The sequence below is a fragment of the Prionailurus viverrinus genome, chromosome A1, assembly GCF_022837055.1.
Source record: "Prionailurus viverrinus isolate Anna chromosome A1, UM_Priviv_1.0, whole genome shotgun sequence".
Taxonomy (NCBI): domain Eukaryota; kingdom Metazoa; phylum Chordata; class Mammalia; order Carnivora; family Felidae; genus Prionailurus; species Prionailurus viverrinus.
The window spans coordinates 174,530,243-174,550,266 of NC_062561.1; the positions used below are offsets into that span (position 1 = coordinate 174,530,243).

General features: G+C 58.2%; 1 protein-coding gene across 2 annotated transcripts in view; it reads right to left on the minus strand.

The window, feature by feature from the left end:
- Positions 1–41: 41 nt before the first annotated feature.
- Positions 42–20,024, minus strand: part of UNC5A (unc-5 netrin receptor A) — a 61,859-nt gene continuing 41,876 nt past the window's right edge. The window contains exons 2-15 of one of the 2 annotated variants that reach the window (XM_047827397.1): positions 15,542–15,763; positions 10,230–10,373; positions 9,862–9,965; positions 9,535–9,715; positions 7,984–8,148; positions 6,848–7,036; positions 6,444–6,746; positions 3,555–3,642; positions 3,136–3,304; positions 2,747–2,980; positions 2,491–2,640; positions 2,254–2,418; positions 1,400–1,578; positions 42–1,153 (exon numbers count right to left, since the gene is read on the minus strand). In XM_047827397.1, the coding sequence (XP_047683353.1) occupies positions 988–1,153; positions 1,400–1,578; positions 2,254–2,418; positions 2,491–2,640; positions 2,747–2,980; positions 3,136–3,304; positions 3,555–3,642; positions 6,444–6,746; positions 6,848–7,036; positions 7,984–8,148; positions 9,535–9,715; positions 9,862–9,965; positions 10,230–10,373; positions 15,542–15,763 (2,459 nt within the window). In that variant the 3' untranslated portion in view covers positions 42–987. Of the gene's footprint in view, positions 1,154–1,399; positions 1,579–2,253; positions 2,419–2,490; positions 2,641–2,746; positions 2,981–3,135; positions 3,305–3,554; positions 3,643–6,443; positions 6,747–6,847; positions 7,037–7,983; positions 8,149–9,534; positions 9,716–9,831; positions 9,966–10,229; positions 10,374–15,541; positions 15,764–20,024 lie in introns of both variants that reach the window. The other variant, XM_047827321.1, reaches the window with a different exon arrangement.

Below are 20,024 nucleotides of genomic sequence, written 5' to 3' on the forward strand. Positions count from 1 at the left end.
AAAATCCCTACGCACCCCGGCGGCCGGGCAAGGCTGTGTACATAAGGCCAAGTGTAAGTGCACGAATGCACTTAAGACAGAGTCAGGGCACGAGCTTCACACAACAGACCCCGCATGGGGGAACCGGCCAGCCCCAGGAGCGGGCACGCCACGGCACGCACACTTGCCATTGTCCAGCCCGGGACTCCCATTGCATATTCACATGCCCTGTTGGGCAGGGCTCCTCCAGGCTGGGGGTAGGGGGAGGATCAGGGAGGAGCCATTGGGTGTCCCTGGGTGGGTGGGAGAAGGGCAGCATGTGAGAGGCAGATGTGGACTGATACTGGGTGTGAGAGACGTGAGTGGCCTCCAGGTGTACAGCATGAGATGAGCGTGTGTGTGTGTGTGTGTGTGAGAGGGGGAGTATGTGAGATGAGAACACGAGACATGCATGGGCACATGCCCGTGCGGTGGTCGTGTGCCTGAACCCAGGGGCCGCCCCTTGTCCAGCTGTGGCCCTCAATCTAACAGGCTTGAAGCCAGGCCCCTCAGATGTGCCCCTACCTGGCAGGCACAGAAATGTTTGCATAAGGTCCAGCTCAGGCAGGAGCTCTGGGGGCCATGTCCCGAGCCCAGCATGTGCGCGCATGCCCGTGTGTATGCGGCCTCCTGGCCAGGGGCAGGAGGAGAGGTAGCATCACACGCACATACACACACACAGATGGGCTGGGCCTGGCTTGGGCTCTAGGCACTGTCCACCCTGGGTGGGCCCCAGAGGCCAGGGCATGGTCAGAGCAGGTGGCAGTGCCAGCCTGGCCAGGCAGGCCTTGGAGGGGCAGAAGTGTAGGCAGGGTCTGAAGGGCCAGTGTTAAGGGACAGTGTCTGCCAGGAGGGGGCCTGTCCACACAGCTCCCCCTGAGCATGGGGGAAGGGCCCCGTCTGGCATCTGTCCGTCCCTGGTGGGTGCCAAAGCTGGTGAGAGTGTAGGCGTTGTAGGCCTGGCTGGCCTCAGCACTCCGCCTCTGACACCGTGAAGAGGCCAGCGTCTGGCTGGCCCAGTCCGGCTACTGCTGCAGCCAGCTGGCTGAGGTTGCCGTTGGGGAAGTGCCGCGCCTCCCACAGGTTGAGGATCATGGCTGTGGGGCTGGGCTTGGAGGCAAAGAAGCTGAGATGGCTGTGGAGGGGGTGGGGAGGGGGGACAGGAGCCAGTCAGCGCCCTGCCTTACCCCAGGCTGTACCCTCCTGTCCCTCAGCCCACCCAAGGGCAGGACCTCCCCTCGACCAAGTGCACCGACCACCCTGGGTGCTGGTGGATGGGGTGCAAGGCCCACAGAGCTTCCTGTCCACCCCACCCATCCTATCCCACCAGGATGGACTGCAGGTGGCCTTTGTAGCCCCTCCTTGCCCATCTCCCACCCACCTGTCCAGGTGGAGTTTCTGCGCCAGAGTCCGCCAGTCGGCACCACGGCTACAGGGTGGGTCAAGGCTGGTAATGATCTTCTGCCGAATGAGGAAGGGGATCTTGAAGGCACTGGGGCCCACTAGGGCTGGGACCCCCCCTTCACTCTCCAGAGCCAGCAACTCAGCAAATCTCGTGTCCTAGGGGAAGGAGGGGTGGAGGTGCCTCTTAGAACATTCATGGCCCAGGCCCACTGCCACCTCCAGCTGGGGGAGTATCCAGACCACCTCAGAGCATAGGGGCAGCATGGGCAATTTCCTGGGCACCCCTGGTGTGCCAGGGCCCTGCTCACACCAGAGTTTAGAGGGTCCCAAGCCTCAGAGGTATGGTGACCTATCCAAAGTCACACAGCCAGTAAGCAGGAGAGCTGTCTAGCCTCATTCTCCTCCTCTCTCCCCATCACTCTTTCCCAGGTCACCTCTACTGACCACTCAGAACTCACTGAACTCTTCTCACTGCCTTTGTCCTCCACACTCAGTTCCCACTGCCCCTTTTCACTCATTGCTGCTTGTCTCTTACTCATCCTTCAAGGCACTGTACAAAGTTCCTCCTCCTGGAAGCCCCAGGGCCCCTAGGTGGCTCTGTCTATCCCTCCTGCTGCTCCCACATCTTCTTCCATCTCTACCCCATGTCAGATTGTGATTGCATCTGTCTGCATCTGTCCGTCTGCATCTGCACCTCTCTCCCTGGAGACTTGGAGGAAGCTGCTAAGCAGTTTCTAGGAGGAGGTGGGCTTGGTGGCAGGGTAGGCCCAGTGAGAAGGGGGGTGGGGGTGAGGGCACATTTCAGCAGTGCTGACGCCCCCTTCTGCCCACCTTGGTGATGTTGAAGTTGATATTGAAGCTCTGCCCATCGCCTTCCACCTGCCACACCCACACCTTGCAGGCCAGATCACTGGTGCTGGGGCTGACGCGCTCCAAGGTGAAGGTGCAGTGCAGGTACTGCTGCGTGCCATTCCAGATGTGATAGAAGGGGATCTCCTGAGGAGACAGGCTGCGTCAGGCGTGCCCGGCATCGGGTGTGCCCACTCCAGGCACCCTGAGCGCCCTTACCTGGTAGCTGACGAGGAGCTTGCTCTTCCACAGGGAGCTGGGCACATCGTGGATGGACAAGCGTAGGTTGTGGTAACTGTCCTTGAAGTGAAGGACTCGAGGTTCCTGGATCAGCTGTCCTCCCAGCTGCTTCTCCAGCTGTACCACCTCCTGCGGCGCGCCCCAGGTTGTCAGCTGAGCCTGGGGCCCGGAGCACCCTCCCCACTGCCACCCCTCCCAGAGGACCTCCCCGTGGCAGGGTGGGGGCATGCGGTACCTTGAGTGCGTCGTGGGTATCATGTAGGCAGTAGACTCGGATGTTGTATTCAAGGGAGGTGCAGGCCACGGGGGCAAACAGGAGCAGCTTGAGGCGCTTGGTCGCGGCCACGCTGAGGGCCTCTCCCACCAGGGCAAAGCGGCCCAGCTGCTCGGTGAAGACATAGCAGGCGCCGGCCTCCAGCTGGCAGTAGTAGAGGTGGGAGGGTGCCTCCTCACCCAGGTGCAGCACATCCTGCAGGCAGGGCCCGATGGGTCAGCTCATGGCCAGCTACAACTCTGAGGAGCAGCCAGACTGGGGAGAGGGTGGCTCGAGGGCCAGATAGGAAGCCCAGGCTCCACGCTGAGCCCCGTGCTCAGGTGGGTGGGCTCAGGGCCGTTCCTGCTCACCTCCCAGCTGCCCTCACAGGACTGCTTTTTGAGGCGCAGGCTCCAGCTCTCCGGGCAGGGCTCCCCACAGTGGTCCATGGCGAGGATGACGGGCCGGGTGAGCAGGACTCCAGGGGGCCCGCAGCTAACGATGGGACTCAGCAGGGTCTGGCAGCCAGCTAGGGGCAACCTCAAGTGGGGAAATATGGGTGCGGAGGGAAAAGCATCAGTGGGCTGTCTTGGGCGTTGGCTGGGGCAGGGTAGCGGCACCCCAGGTTGGTGGCCCCAGAGCTGGGTGGAGCTTATATGGGCAGTTCTTCCTTGCCCTCCCTATGGCTATGCCAGACCAAGTCTGACAGTGGGTGGGCAAGGGGTGTCATGGTAACTGAAGGCAGAGGGCAGAACCCGCCCAGCCCCAGCAGCAGGGCCCGCGCCCACACCTCACGTCCTCCGGCTTGTGCAGCGTGAGGTAGATCTCGTAGATCTTTCCTCGGGGTATGGCATCTGGGGGGATGAGGAGGCTGATCCCTGTGACAAAGTGGGAGGAGGGCTGGGGTTTACCAGGGCTGCAAAGACACCAAACACCCCACTCTGCCAGCCTCTACCAGAGCCTCCCTTTGAGAACTGACCGGTGTCAGCCTGGCCTAGGGGACAGAGGTGCCACAGGCACTGCCAGGCTGTCCATGAGTCCTACTGGCCCCAAGAGAGGCTGAGAGAACTCAGGTGGGACAAGCATGCTTAGTTAGCCTGGGCACAGAAAACTCTGGAACAAAATGTGTCAGGTATGCTATACCTACCTGACCCATCACCCAAAAGGCACTGGGTGGGACCAGGGCACTCCCTGCTTAAAACCTTCCCTGCCTCCAGTATAAGGTCCAGCTCCCTGACCTGGCATTTAAGACCCTTCACCTATGACCCCAATTGCCTTTCCAGCAGCTTCTTCAGCACAGCCTGTGCCATATACTTGGCCATTCTGGAGCCACTTTCCTGAGCACTCCTCTGCCTAGATGCCCTGCCCTCCTGCTCTGCTCAAGCTTTCCTCCTCTCCATCGGCCCTGGCCATCTTTGGGGATAGCCATTCTCGGCCACCATGACTTTGCTCCTCATTTGGCAGTGGCCCCTACAGATGGGGCTGGGGCCTTTAACAACTTGGGTCCTTAGGTAGCCTTCCCTGGTTTGGGAGCCTTTGCACACACATCCTTCTGTCTGGCTGATTCACTTCCATAGCAGGGTCTTGCTAGGCAGCATCAAAAGTGCCTGCTCAGTGAGGAGTGGTTCCAGGGGAGGCACAATGGGACAGGAGCTGCAGAGTTCCTCTGGGGGATGGCAAAGGGTGGTCCTACTTCACCTTCCTGTTCTTTTAGGGCAGGGAGTCCCTACATCAGAAGGGGCTTCAGAGGCTAGTGACCAGGGAAGAGAAGGAATTCTACGACTTTATCCCACCAAGTCCAAAAGCTTACATTTATGCTCCGAGTGGGTAACTCTGAGATGGGCTACTTGGAATATCACTACTTCCCGAAACTGAAGCCCAGGAGATGGCATATTTACAGCTACTGCTCCCTTCATCAGCTCTGTGCTGCCTCCTGCTACTGGCTGCCAGTGTTGGTGGCAGTTCCAGAGATCCACATATGAATGCTCTCTGTGGCAGAGGTATACACACTTGCACACTCATTCAATGAATGCTAATGTTGAGTACTTGAGGCAGTGAGGGAAAACCATGGGCCCTGCTCTCATGAGGCATCAGCCCCATGGGTAGAAACACAAGTGGATGGTGGTTAAGGGTGCTAGGGGAGAGCAGGGAGGAGCAGCAGCCCCCCTGCCCCAGGGGAAATGAGAGGCTGATGGTCACTGAGTGCCCACTGTGCCTATCCTAAGAGCTTGACATGGACCATCTCACCTCATCATCCTAGCAGCCCCGTGAGGAGGACATGAGGCACAGAGAGGGAGAGCTGCCAGGCCAAGACCTGAATGAGAAGTAGCAGATGAGTCAGTGAATGGGGGCAGAGGGATCTGTGTGTGCAAAGGGCAGCATGGTGTGCTTGGAGTTCTGAGAGCCCACCATGACTGCCATGTGCAGGAAAAGAGTGCATAGGAGGGTAGGGGCCACTGTAGCTGGCTGGCAGGGGACAGAACACTGTGGCTGTGTCATGTGGGCTTTGTGGGGGGCACTGTGAAGCCCCCAAAGCAGTTGGAGAAGGGGAGGGACATGATTAAGTCTTGTGTCATTGGGTGAATGCTTGAGGTAGGTGTGGTGGCCTGAGCCCAAAAAGGCAGTAGGGAGGAGAGCCAGGAGGATGCAGAAACATTTGAGGAGGAAGAATGATGGAATTGGTGTGTGACTGACTAAAGCTGTTGTGGAGGTGAGGGGGGACAAGTGAAAAAGACCAGGAAGTCACGGTGACCTCCAGTTTCTGGCTTGAGCCACTTGACTTTGCTGTCCCTGAGGTGGGGAAAGCCAGGAAGCAGGAAGTTCTGGGGGAGGGTGGGAGACAGTGCTGTTTTAGGCATCAGGAATCTGAGGTGCTGTGAGACATCCAGATGGAGCTGCCCAGGAGGCAGCTGGGTGTATGATTCTGTCGCCCAGGAGAAATGTGGCTGGGGCTGGAGGAGTGGGAGTGATCTGCACAGACATGGCGATTAAAGCCATGGAGTAGGCGCAACTGCTCGGCGAGAGGGTGCCAGGAGGGAGCTCTCAGGAACACCTACATTCAGGGAACAGGCACCAGGAGCAGCTGGAGAGGGGCAAGAAAATCAGGGGCATGTGGGGTCATCTCAGCTGAGGGGATAGAAAATTTCAAGGTGGGAACATCAGAGGCTGCTGTGCTTCCTCAAAAGGTCTTCAGTAGAGATTACTGAAAATCTTTAAAAAAGGATGACTATGGAAGGGATCTGTGGATTCTCTATCAAGAGGGGTTTCCGCGAGGTGGTGGGTGGGGGATGCCATGTTCAGGTGTTTGTGGTCTGCCATCTCTCCACTAGTTTGCCAGCTCCTTGGGGCTGGCACCTGTCCTACCTCTGGGCCCAGCGTCCAACGTAGAGTCCAGCACACACAGGCTGGCTGACTGTGGAAATGAATGGACAGAAGTCCTGTCCCTTAGGTAACAGAAGGGAAACACTCAGGCCATGGCCTCAGTGTCAGCCCTACTGCCAGCTGCGACTGGATCCTCTCCAAAACTCTATCCCCTTTCCTTGCTGGCCTGGCTCAGCACTTGGGATGAGGCTGAGCAGCACAGGAAGAACATCAGAGCTGTCCCATCCTCCTCCAGGAGAGACACAAAGGCTAGTCTTGCCTTTTAGAGTTCCCCGGGGCACTCTGGGGTCCTTCCCACCTGTATTAGGGATCATCAGCCGTCCCCCGAGGAAGTTGAAAGTCCCATAAGTCATGTTGCTGGTGCCGCGGGGCAGGGAGCGGAAGTAGTTCTGGGTAGAGAGGCGGGAGACGAAGTCCTCGGCCTCAGAGGTGGGTGAGCTGTGGTGCAGCGTGTGGCGCCCACCACCCAGCGGGCTGAGCAGGTGCCCATTGGCGAGCTGGAACTTGGGGCTTGGCCCGTCCTGCCGGGGACACAGACTGCCCTGGCAGGTGGTGGTGGTGGTGCTGAGGTCTGGCTGGATGGTGAGCAGGTGGGGATTGTCTGCAAGGGTAAAGACAGACTCAGTGAGTGGCACTGAGGTGATCTCTTGGGCAGCTCTTGGTGTGGGGGCCCGGCAGGAGTAGGGGCAAGGGGCACCCCACCTGCTTTGCTGGGCTTGATGCTGACAGGCTGGAAGCCTGAGGTGAGTATGGACGAGTCAGCCACATCTGAGTCTAGCCCTTCCTTCTTGCGGCAATAAACAAGGATGAGGACGAGCAGCAGCAGGAGGAGGCACACAGCCACAGCAATTAGGCCCACGTAGAGGGCCACGTCCTCGGGCCCGGAAGCAGCTGCGGGAAAGAGCGTGGCCTTGGGAGGGGCAGGGTGCAGCAGGCCGGGAAGGAGAGGTCAGTGGTCTACACCCCAGGAGGATGAGGCGCTCACTCCTTGGGCATCAGCACTAGCAGGGCTGGGGATACGGGTGGCAGGGAGCATGGAGTCAGCATGTGTGCATCTCAGTCCTGCATCTGCCTGCCACCACCATGCTCTGTCACTCTGGGCAAATCACATCTCTCACTGCTCCATTTGGTCTGAGGTTGCTGCTACTGAAGGATGGAGGAGGGGAAAAGATACTTCCCTGGACAGCCCCAATGGGCTGCTGGGCTGAACAGAAGCTCCTGGGATCCCCAAAGTAGGGGATCTGCTTCTTGGGGGGGGGGCCGTCTGCCAATCTGGTTCCTAGCCATGTCCCTGGGCCAGAAGCAGTGGTGCTGGGGCTCTTCTTCTTGTCTGCCTCCCCAGGCCTGAGGCAGGGCTGGGGAGGGGGTGATTGACTGCCTGGAGGAAGCTTATATTGATTTTAGAAGGGCTTTGCATAATAGAAGAAATGTCCATCAGAAAGGAATTGACACAGATAATTAGGTTTTTAATTGAAAGAATGGGGGAGGGTGTGTTCTAGAGAAAAAAATCCAACAGAGATCTTTAATTGTTAGTTACGGCCTTGTAATTAACAGGCCTCACAAGCCTGGTGTCCCCAAAGGACTTCTGTGTGCACTTGGGGAACCATGTGGAGGTGAAGCTGCAGGAGAGGAGGGGGATCCAGGGGCATGGTGTACATGGTAAAGGTTCACACGTATGCATGTTTCATGAGAGGTGAGAGAGGTATTAGGGTGTGTTAGGGATGGGGAGTTCCCGAGGGTCCTAAACTTTGGAGAAGGGGATACAGCCTGTGGCAGGGGGGCTGATCAGGGCCAATCCTGGCAAACTCAAGAGGACTCCTGGGGCAGAGAGGACTCACTGTGCACGCAGAGGTCGCTGGTACAATTTCGGGTGTCCAGGTCAGCGCCCCGGCACTCCTCGCCTCCATTGCGGGGAGCTGGGTCAGAACACTCACGACTCCGCCAGTGGGTGCAGTCGAGCCCACAGGCCGACCACTTGCTCCACGGGCTCCAGCTGCCATCGACTAGATGAGAGACAGACACGAACACAGAGGAGATGGTGCAGTTAGCCTGGGCAGCCAGCCTGGGCAGTTTGCCAGTGCGGCCCTGCTAGGCATCCAGACCTAGGTGCGATGCTGTGGTAAGGAGCACACCCTCTGGTGTCCAGCTGGCCTGGATGACGCATGCTAATGACAGGAGGCACGATGATGCCGGGCCTGCTTTGCTCTATCCACACTATGGGGCCGTCCTGGCCCTGGGGCAGCAAGGGTACTTGGTCCCACGATGACCCTCTGATTCCAGGCATAGGTGGTCTGTAGCCTCAGGCGGTGCCCTGCCCCTGCCCCACACTGTCTGTACCTGTCCTGATCGTACCTCAGCCTCTGTGACTCAGCCCCTCTGCCAAGGCCTAGCCTGGACACAGACCAAGCCCTGCTTCCGATCACACTAAACCCCATCCCAGCCTTGGACTGAGCCTGGCCTTGCGTGTGGGCGGGTGGGATGGAGCCATGGGGGGCAGGCTGGTGGGCACAATGGAGCCAGGGCACGGAGATGGCGTGGTGAGGAGCGATGCGGGAGGTGGCGGCCGCTGGTACCTGGGCACAGGGTGGCGCAGGCTGTTTTCTGGACATTCTGCCCCTCACAGAAGGCACCCCCGTTGAGAGGCGCCGGGTTGGTGCAGCTCCGGCTCCGTTTCTGCCAGCCGCGCCCACAGCTGGCGCTGCAGACGGACCACTCGGTCCACGTCGACCACCCACCGTTCACTGGCCGGACAGAGAAGGACTGGGGTCAGGGAGCGGGGGGGCTTCCTCAGACACACTGGCCCAGGGGCCAGGGCAGGAGGGCAGAGGGGCTGTAAGCTGGAAATGGGCGGACTGTGGCTGTGCTGGTGAAGAAGCCCTGGAGGGGAGCCCATGCTTGTGCTCACCGGCCCCCAGGGCCTGGCAGTATCCTCTCCACAGCCCCTTCTCCCAGCAGGTTCTGCAAGCACTCAGGGCAGCCAGCCCTGGCCCAGTCTTTCATGCAGGCAACTCCTGCACCCGCCCCTTCTGCCTGCTCCTAGGGTGCCTGGAACATTGTACTTCCCATACCTGGGACACAGGAGCATGGGCTGTAGTCTGTCACTTTTTCTAGACTCCCATCCTGTGCCCTCATCTCCATCTGCACGATGTCCCTGGCCCACAGGTGAGCCAAGGGATGGTCCAGCCACAGAGGACTACCACCTGTCCCACAACTCTGCCCAGGCATGCCCCTCGGCTCCCAGACAGCCACAGCAAGCCCTCTCCCTGTCCTTCCCAGTGAGGCCATGGCCTGGTCCACTGGGCCCTGGCTCCATGGGGAGCCACCAACATGTCGTCACCCCATATCCCTATGCCCGGGAGCCCCTCTGCCCCACCAGCGCTGGGGCCCACCGTAGACGATGACAGCAGCCGAGGCGCTGCGGCGACGCGCTACGATGTTCTTGGCCACGCAGGTGTAGTTGGCCGTGTCGGCCAGGCGGGCCTGTCGCACCACCAGGCTGTGCTCCCTTGTGATGTACACATTGGGGTCCAGGGACGGGTCCACCAGGTCCTCGTTCCGGAGCCACTCCACCTGGGGGAGGGAGCCACGCCACTGCACTGCCCGCCCATGCTGGCCCTACCTGGAGCGAGAGCAACCCCTGGGGGCATCAGGGCAGGCAGGACCTGAGACCTGGGAGCCCTACCCACCTGCGGAGCGGGCACCAGAGCCCCTCTCACCTCAGCCGGGGGGATGCCCTCTGGTGGGCGGCAGGGTAGCACGATGCCCTGCTCCAGGGACACCTCCTTGGCCAGCGGCTCCTGCTCGAAGTTCTTGCGCAAATCTGGGAGAAGAACAAGAGTGTCCTCCAGCCTGAGTGCCTCATGACAGCTTCACCTGACTGGCCCTGTGCCCTGGTCCCGCAGGGGCTGTGGCACGTGGCAGGAGAAAGTGCCAAGTGACCAGGGGGAACATGGGGGTGGCTGGGCCGTGTGCAGAGGCAATTTCTCCACCCATCAAGGCAGGCCCTGAGGTTTTTCTGACCAGACTCTTCCCCCTAGTGATACCCTCTGGCCACCCCTGACCAAGGGCTAGGCTCTGGACTCACAGGCAATGCGGATGTAGGCCTTCTGACTCTTGGTGGTGCCCGAGGAGCTCCACGCCACACACTGGCACCAGTACTCCTCCAGCCCAAACACCTTTTCCACCTGCTGCCTCGAGACATTGATGCGGACCTCCATGGCGGGCAGCCCTGGGGGGCAGGAGAGGTGGGTAGCCAGGGTCCTAGTCATGCCAAGCCTCACACGGTTCTTGCTGTCCAGATGTGTGGGGTCCCTACACCACCATGGCCACTCTGCTCAGAAGGAGCAGCCTGGAGGGAACTCTGGGGGAGCCCCAGGGGGTACTCTATTTATATCTCCTGAAAGCCAGGAGCCAGTCCTTAGCTCCTCCATTCATTATACTTTTTTACCCCAGGCCTGTCTCCCTGGAGTCACAGAAATGTCTCTAAATGGGCTTCCTGTTGTTTCAGAGACAACAGCACAGAGGAGCTTTGGGCTACAGGGACTGGCCTTCAAGGACCCAAGGCAGAAAGGGTGAGGTAGATAGGAGAGCCCTGGGGCTTTTGTGTATTTAAAAAAAAAAAAAAAAAAAAAAGGTGAAGAAGGATCTGGTTCACCTCCCTGGGGTTAGCAGGTAGATCCTGACATGTAATAATATAGTAACAGCTATTAACAATATAATTACAGCGATTATGTAGTATGATAATAGACCCCTGGGGCTTACCCAGGGTTTCCCACATGCTAGCTTATTTTCTTCAATCTACTCCCTTGGTCGGCATTGCTCCCACTCCATGGATAAGGAAACAGAGGCTTAGAGAGGCAGTGACTTGCCCATATCAAGAGAGAAACACTGGTGAGGGTGAGGGGGCAGTCTGCAAAGGTGAAGCTGGCTAGTGATGAGTATCTGGGACCCTCTCTGCCCCAACTGGGCTGGGCTGAAGAGACCCCTCTGAAAGACAGACTCAGCTCCCCTGTCCTCTGCCATACCTGGGCGCCCCAGGGGGGGCCCAGATCCTCTGAGGACCCAGAAGGGATGGAATGCCTGCCGTCCTTTGGGCCCCTGGCCCTTGGCCAAAACCAGTGTCCCCAGGAGTGAAAAAAGACTGTTTCCAATTTCTCCTCCTCCTGACCCCAATTTCCCTCGGGTCATTGGCTTATCAGAAAGAGGGAGAGAGGCCGGGCAACCAACGTGTTTCCATTGTTAACAGAGAAATTCAATTAGGGCTGCATTGCAGGGAGAGCAGCAGCCCAGCTGAGCAGACAGGCTGGGAGGCTGTTTTCCCCCTTAATTTCTCTAACATGTCTTTCTCTGACCTCTGCCCACACCCCTCCTCATGAGTCTCTCCAGCTCCCACACTGGGCCCCCAGATTTTTCTCACTTGCCCCTGCCCCTAGCAAGTTCTCACAGGAGACCTCTGGCCAAGGTCATCATGGCTGAGCTCCCTCTGTTCTGGGCACTGCCTGGCACCCCTTCTCTCTAAGGCGAAGGATGTGTGCATTCTCTGGGGGTAGGGTGAGGCTGAGAACTGGGGGTCCCTCATAGGGTGTGTGTATAGTAGAAGGACCCTGGGCTCCAGCTACCTGTCAAGCACACTGGAGTCTTGGGGCATCTGAGAAGGAGCTGTGCACACACTTGGGGGTGGAGACAGGGCCCTCCTGCTCTAAGCTTCGGGGGTTAATGGTGAGAGACTTCCAGAACATTCTGAACTGGGTACATTTCCTGAGTGGACAGGTCTATGGGTGGATGGACTGTTCCATCCCCCATGGTGGTGGTGGGAGCTCAGGAAACTCAGTCTGGGGAGAACGGCACTAAATTTAAGCACTCCTATTTCTTTCTCCCCATCTCCTCCCCTCTCTGTCCTGCCACTGCCACCCCCTCATCTCCTTCCTGCTGCCATGAAGGAGGGCCAAGTTTGTCCACGATGTCCCAGATCCATGCAGTGGCCTCAAGCACCACATGCTCCAGGAAGCTGGTGGACCTAGGGGGAGATCCAGACCCAGACCCTGTCCTGCTGGTTCTGGATGTGAAGACAGTGCCTTCCTCCCTGCAGGTCACCAAGCAGATGCCAGGAGAGAAAGGATGCATGGTCCCTGCTGGCCCCAGAGTGTGTGGGGTGTGAGTGGGTGTGTGAATGCTGTGGGCACATGGGGAGGCCCCAGTGTGGGTGTGCTGAGTATTTTTGGGAGGTGGAGGGTTAGCGGGGTGGGGTTGGGGCTCTGAGGCCAAGTTTGGGCTTAGGTTCTCATGTTCTCGCCAATCTGCTTCTAATAACCAGCTTGTTTAACGCACAATGCTTGGCTTCACAGATCTGGGGCTTTTATAGCATCAGCAGGTTTGGGTTTGAGGGTTTTCAGGCTTGGTCTCTCCTCCTGGCTTTCTGGATGGGAACTGGGGACAAGTCAGGGGAAGACAGGGGTGCTGTCTCCTGAGGTGTCCACCCAGCTACCCACACAGGAATGGGTGGGGCTAAGGATCTGTGCTGACCTATGACTCTACCATACCTGCCTGACCACAGAACATTCCTGGGGCAGGGTCTTTGGTCTCCGTGTCTGCATGACACCATTGCCCACTGCAGTGACATCTGTTTGTGAGCTTATCTCTTCTCAAAGCACTCAATCACTCTGGGTTGAAAAATCAACAAGATCAATACAAATTTGGATATGCTGGCCATGGGAGGCTTGAGTATGGATGCTCAGGGCAGGAGAGGGCCCCAGTGATTATGGGCAAATACGTCCCCATGAGCTCTGCTCTCTGCCTGGTTTGAAGGGAGCAAGACCAGAGCAGACTCTTGGGGACTCTGGGGTGGAGGCTCTTGGCATGTGTGACCCAGCCTATGACTGCTATGCAGGCATTAACCTGGGTCTCAGCCAAGCCATGGATTCCAGAATTCCTGATGGTAGGAGACAAGGAGGGGTGTGTGGGGACACCTGGAAGGAGAGGCTGGGAGCAGCAGGAGGCTGGCCTAGAGCCTTCTAAGGAGTTCTAGACAGGCCCTGAACGATGCAGGAAGGCAGGTCTCCGACTGTAGCTTCCTCCTCCTCCTCACCTGTCCTTTCCCTGGGGGATCTGCCACAGCAGTGGGAGGACTCAAAGTGGTGCTGGGCCCTGGGTGTGGAGTAGGGAGAGAGGAAAGGCCTGGAGCCGGGCTCATACAGGGTGCATGAGATCTCATGGCTTCCCCCACCAACCTACCAGCCCCCCTACCCCATTTTACAGATGAGGAAACTGAGGCCCAGTGAGGGGAGGCAGACACTGCCACCAGGTCCTAAAGCTGCAGGGCCAGGGAGGTTTCTGGTACCTCTGCTGGGGTCTGAAGGTGGGGGATCATCTTGGGGGCTAACCTAGGCCTGGCACAGTGCAGGTCCTCAGTTAACCTCTGAGGACTGCAAGAAAAACAGCTGCAGGCAGCAGCTGTGTGGAGGCCAGGGCACTGCAGAGCTCAAGGGCCTGGGCAGGAATCATTGACTGGGGAGCTGATGCTTGGTGGGAAGGAGACCAGCCCCTGCTGAGTCTTATAGGGGAAAGTCAGGTGTGGCTTCTAGGGACCAGAATGCTTGTTTGGAGCCCTTTTGGGGTCCTGGATGAGTCAGAGCCATCTGTAACATGACAGGTTGGTTCTGAGGACTAAATCACCCTCTGCCAAAACTCAGGGCTCATTTGCTCACATCCCCATTATTGTGAGAGCTTCCAAGTTCTCCTAGGCAGGACCCCTTCCTTTAGTCTCCCTCTTCCCAGCACCAACTTTCCACAGAGTTCTAGTGCAGTCACAACCCTATGTTCTGCTGCCTGCCCCCCAGGCCCACTCTTTCTGCCCGTACCGGGGTCTCCGCAGGCCGGCTACCATTCCTGCATTTGCACCTTCTGGTCCTTTGGCCTCGGAAATGCTTGTTCCAGGAGGTTTTAAGATTCATGCTTAGAAAGTATCCTCTGGAATCTTCTCTGGAATACCCAGACCCTCCTGCCTGGTGGCATGGGGCACCCCTCTAGGTCTGGGGTCTCTTGCCTGCCTTGACATCTGTGTGAGTTGTCCTGGGCATGGCCTGCCTGTCTTCATCTGCACTGCTGCTCTGGCTTCACTCTGGTGGCTGTACCCCCACAGGATGCGTGCTATGTCTCGGGACTCAACCTGAGGGGCTCCTCATGTGTGGGGGCTTCACAAAGTACCAAGGTGAAGGAAGAGGAAATGGACTTATTTGGGGTCCAAACAGTGAGGAGGAGGAGAGGCTATAGTCAGCTCCACTAGGCCTGCTCTTGGAGAGTGCTGGACCCCAAACAAAGGCTCTCTGCCCAATCCCCACTGGCTGCCTGCTGCCTAAGGCAGGGAATGGGGTGTCCCACAGAAAGGGCACTTCTTGAGTCTGCCCTCTGTCTCTGGAACCCCTCCCTCCATGTCTCAGCTCAGTCTCACTGGTTCCCTCTCCTTAGCGTCTCTGCGTCTGCCCCTTCCATCAGCACCCCCACCCCCATGGGCCCCAAGTGTCACTCATAGCTCTGGCCACCTCACTTGGCATTCTGAAATCCCACAGGACTGTGACCTCACTCCAGAGCCCGAGATGTGAGTCTCCCAGATGGTACCACTGTTACCTATGCACACCTCATACCCTCCCTCCTGACCCTGACCAGTATGCCCACCTCTCTGACCCAAAGCCTTTGCTCCTGCTGAGCCCCTTTCCTAGAATGCTGTTCCCCTGTTCTTTCCCTGACCAGCTCTCATAACCCTTTTTTTTCCATGTCACCTCCCCTGAGAAGCCTCAGTCATGCTTTCCTCTTGCTGCCATAGCCCCCAGAACTCACTGAGAGGTCCCCATGCTGCCCACCTCTCTGCAGGGGCCGGGGCTCTCTGTAGGTGGTGGCTGTGTCCCCAGCATGAAAGTGGGGGCTCAGGGAATGTGTGAAGAATGAATGGGGGCACAGAGATCAGAGTGTCACGTCCTCATTATCTGGGACCTACTCCCTCCAAACTCTCTTTGCTGGCACTTCTCGCCAGGCTGCCCGTGGCCCAGACCAGGCTCAGATGCAGTGGTGGGCATCTGCCTCTCCAACCATAGCCTCCTGGGGCATTTGTGGGGGGCTTCCCTTTTACTCACTAACCCACTTCCCAGGTGGTGAGTTCTGGTGAGGGTGGGGTCTCCTGGAGAAGGCCTCGGTGTATATATAGGGGGTGTGAGGTATGTATGGGAATCCTGCCCCTTCTGGGGGCTTGGGGTGGTGGCCAGAGTTGGTTATATCCTGTCCTCCTGCTCACAGGTGTGCAGCCAGGGGTAACTGCAAGCCCCATTCTGGGCCTCCATTTTTTCTGAGGCTGAGACTCGCTTCCCCGTTAACTGGCCCTGCCTGGCCCCCCCAGCCTGGCCTCACCGCTGCTGTCGTCCGTGCTGCGCTCTATCACATGGTCCACCTGGCGTACCCACTCCCCGTTGCACTTGAAGAAGATCTGCGTGGCAGGCATGGCCTTGCACACCAGCAGCACCGGCTTGTTCTTGACGATGTATACATCCTCGGGCTCCACCAGGAAGTGAGGAAGCAGGTCTGGGTTGGCGCCGGGTACTGGGTTGGCCACCGTGGCACTCTGTTGGGCACCTGCAGCAGGGGCAAAGAGGGAAGGTGAGCCGGGGCCAGCCTTTCAGGGCCCTTGGGGGCTACGTGCCCATATAGGTGCTGAGGCTGGGCCATGGGAAGGCAGCGGGTGTGGCTGATGGGAGGAGAGTGAGGCCAGGCTGCCACTTCCAGCCCAGCAATCTAGGCTACCGAATGCTCCCCTGAGCCTCAGCGTCCCCTCTGTAAAATGGGGGAATCCCACCCACTTCTGAAGACTATAGAGAGATGAAATGAGACAAGGGCAGAAGTCCCAGCCCTTAGGATGCCCTCCACACAGAGCAGCAGTTAGGGCTCATTATTACTCTGGTAGAAGTTCAGGGATCTGGTGAGGCAGCCCACCACCCTCGGAGGTCCAGAGAAAGCCAGAGGGACGGAGAGGACCCTGGCAGAGCAGGTGGGCAGCCCAGGGTGGGGGAGGGTAGGGTCCCTTCCTCTCTTGCCCTGGCTGCCTCCAGGGCCACTTCTGGGCTCATCTCCATTCTGGTAAGTAGGAGGCGCTCAGAAAATAGCATGTGAATGAAGGAGGGGAGGGGGCAGCTATGAGGGGAGACATGGCGGAGGGGGCTGGTGCTGGTGCTGGTGGCAGTGCGACAGGAGAGGCCCCAGGGTGGGGGGAGAGCCTGGACTGCTGGCTGGGCCCAGGCAGGGTGGGAGCCAGGAGAGTGTGTCTGGGAGCCTGAGGGCCCTAGGCCATGTCCCACCCCTTCAAGGAGACCTGAATCTGGGCTTCCTTCTAATTTTAACTGAAAACCACAACCATCCCACAAGTCATTTGTTGCTAATTACACAGGTAATTGGCTCTGAGGCTTTGGTGGAGGTAACCTCCCCACCCCTCCCCCCGCCCTCCGCCAGGCAGTCTGACGGTCTGTTGGGCCAGCAGGACCCTGGGAGGGTGGAGAAGGGTGAATTGGGAGGCAGTGGGAGGACGGAGTGGGGGTGCCCTCCGCCTCCAGCCAGGTGCCCGCCAAATAGGCCCTCAAAAGCCTGGTTTCCCTCAGGGCTACTATGATTTCCCCCACAAGCCACCCTGACAACCAACAGTGGCCTCTGGCCATAAAGAGGGAAGAACATGGGCTTCAGAGACCAGCTCTGCTCCTTGCTAGAGGTGACCTTGGGTGAGATAGCCGTTTTGTCATCTGTGACACTGAGGTCCTGTCTGCCCCTCGGGAGAGTCTGGAAGGGCCTCATGTGGTCTACCTCTTGGGTTCTCTACTGTCTAGTCTACCCTTTTGGAGAGCACTCCAAAACTCACAAAGGGCTTCTAACACAAGGAGGCCTGGCTCCTTGGGCCTTGATCCTTCTCCACCCAGAGGGCATCCAGTGCCCTTTCTCTGCTGTTTAGCACAAGGTCCCTCTCTTTCCAAGGTGGGAGTCTGCCCTCCACCCCAAGATTGATTTTGGGGAGGGGATCCGCGCCTGGTCCTGTAGGTGTCCTGGGCCAGCTCAGGTGAGCTGGGAACGGGAATGCCCGTCGAGAGGCTGAAGCCTGGTGTGACTTCTTCAGGCATGCCGGCCCACTCTCAGCCTGTCTCCCTGCCTGCCAGATGGGTCACGCCATTCCTAGGCTGTTGTGGAATGAAATGAGAAAAGGCACTCATAGCAATGTCTTCGTGGTTGAAGGCTGATGAGGAAACTGAGGCACAGAGCCTCAGATGCCTTGCCCTCAGGATGGGGGCGGGGAGTCATGCCCTTGTGTGGGAGGGACACAGGGAGGTGGAGGGCATTGCTGGCTCAGCAAGACAGCATCTGCCGCAGGGCCATCATCTGCCACCTCCCCCTCAAGACCATGGCCTCTCCTCAGCTTATCTCTTCCTGTTGTGAACTCTTTTTGGAAGCCGCCCTTGCACTTCCCTGTACAAGCTCCAAGATGAAGGCCGACCTGCCTCGGAACCACACTTGCAACGAGGAAAACAAAGCTCACCCTTCCCCATCCTGCCCCATCCTGCAACACCTCCTCGGGGCTCTGCCAGTGCCCTCTGGGGGTCTATTTGAGGTTGAGGAACGTGGAGGGGTGGAGGGGAGGAGCCATCTAGACATCTTACAGATGGGGAATCTGGGATCCCAGGGGAAAGTCACTCACTTCAGACCCCCAGGCTCGGGCCCTGGATTCACAAAATGTCCGGTGGCCACCTCATGACTCTCCTGTTGTTACACTTGCTCTTCACTGTTACCCAGCCAAGGGCAGGACTGAGTCAGGCTCAGGCCTCCTAAGATTAGGACTCTGCAGGAGAGCATGGGCTCCTGAGTATGGGCCTGAATGGGGAGCTGGTAGGCCCAGTGACGTCTCTAGACACAGTATCTCCACAGACCCAGGGCTGCACAGAGGATGGCCAAGCTTGACCTCTGAGTGGGGCCCACAGGGGGCTGGTCCAGCAGGGAATGGGAGCCCCCCAGTGGCAGGCTCAGGGCTTCCCTGTGCATCACCTCCCAGCGGCTCAAAGCAATGGTCTGCAATGGCCCGTGCCTGCCTACTGGCTCGGGGCTGGGTGGGCAGGGGTCCCGGCCAGGGATATGGGCAGTGAGTGGCCCTCAAGCCTCCCTATTGATCGCGGCACCAAGCACTGCTCACGTCAGCTGCCCGCTGAACCCAGCACAATCCCTCATGTCTGCATTTAACTGCTAATGAAAAATAAATGTACTGTGACCAATAAGGGACATAGCTCACTTCTCCAGGGCCTCCGTCACGCCACGCTGGTGCGGCCTCCCCTCCTCACCCTGAGGGGAGGCATTTACTAGGTGGACCCAGGGGGCACCCTCCAGGCTGCAGCTATGCCCTCTATCAAGGACACTCTTAAGGCCATAGGTAGGGGTAAATTCAGGCCCCATTGGATGTCCTCTTGGAGCTACTAGATGTTTCCTAGGTGGCCAGAGCTGGCCTCCCCTCCTCTGGCCCTGAAGCTCACCATGTGCCCTCCACCCTGTGGTCAGCACCTGTGATCTACCTGACCCCTCACTGTCCCAGTTAGGCCTCTTGCCTGAACTAAGGCAGTGCATGAGCCTTGGGTCCCTCCCGCTCCATGTCACAGGCCACTAGAGTAAGCAACTTTCTCTTTCACCTGAATCCTGTACTTGTCTAAGAAAAATAACATCAAGCAGTGCGTGCTCAGGCCCAAATGATCTATGACCTTTTCCACAGGGCACAAGCTCTCTAGTTTGCCCCAGTCCCCGCCACTCCCTATTGCTCTAGCCCAGGCCTGCCTTTTCTAGTTTCTATTGTGTGCCTGGCTCCCACAGCTGTTTCAGGATGAGGCCAAATGCTTTTGGTTGACATCCCTGAGTCTTCTGGCACAGACAACTCACCAGCCTTTCTGTGCAGAGACACCTATTGATCCCTCCTAGGCACCTCCCTCACCACCTCCAGGTCTCGGCCCACAGTCTTCTCTGTCTCAAACACCCCTCCTCCCTCCTTTGCCAGCACTTTCCTACCTTCTCCTCAGGGCCCAGCTCCGTTGTCGCTTCCTCTGGAAAGAGGGGTTCCCACCTCACTCTCCCAGGAAACCACAATACCATTTTGCCCTCTCTGCATCTATGGCCTGTCCTCACTGGTGCTGTAACTCTTACTGCAAGAGAAACATGTGGGTGGCTAAGGCCTTTGTCTTCAGCCAGCCTATCCATCCCTGATCCCTGCCACTCAGCTCAAGGCGCCTAGTGCAGGCATTAGCAACTAGGGACTCAGAGTGGGGTGCCTTTGGCTGCTTCCTTTGGGGCTGTTGAAGCAATAAGCATGGATGAATGGCTCTGCCAGGATGGACACACAGGGGCTGCAGGAGGGCTGGCAGGTGCACGTCCCACTGACTATATGGCCCTGGCATACCCTGAACCCAAGCCTTCAATTCTGCAGAGGCTCTGTTTACCGTGCCCCAGCCAAGGACCTCTTACTTGCAGAGGACATGACCCAGCTGCCCTACTGGAATCCAGTTAGAAAACCTCTTTCAGGGGTGCCTGGGTGGCTCAGTTAAGTGGCTGACTCTTGATTTTGGCCCATGTCATGATCTCATGATCTGTGAGACTGAGCCCCTCGTTGGGCTCAGTGTGGAGTGTGGAGCCTGTGTGGGTGTTTCTCTCTCCCTCTCTCTCTGCCCCTCCCCCACTCATTCTCTCTCCCTCTCTCTCTCTCTCTCTCTCTCTCTCTCTCTCAAAATAAATGAATAAACTTAAAAAAAAAAAACCTTTCATTGGGAATGCAAGCTGGTGCAGCCACTCTGGAAAACAGTATGGAGGTTCCTCAAAAAACTAAAAATAG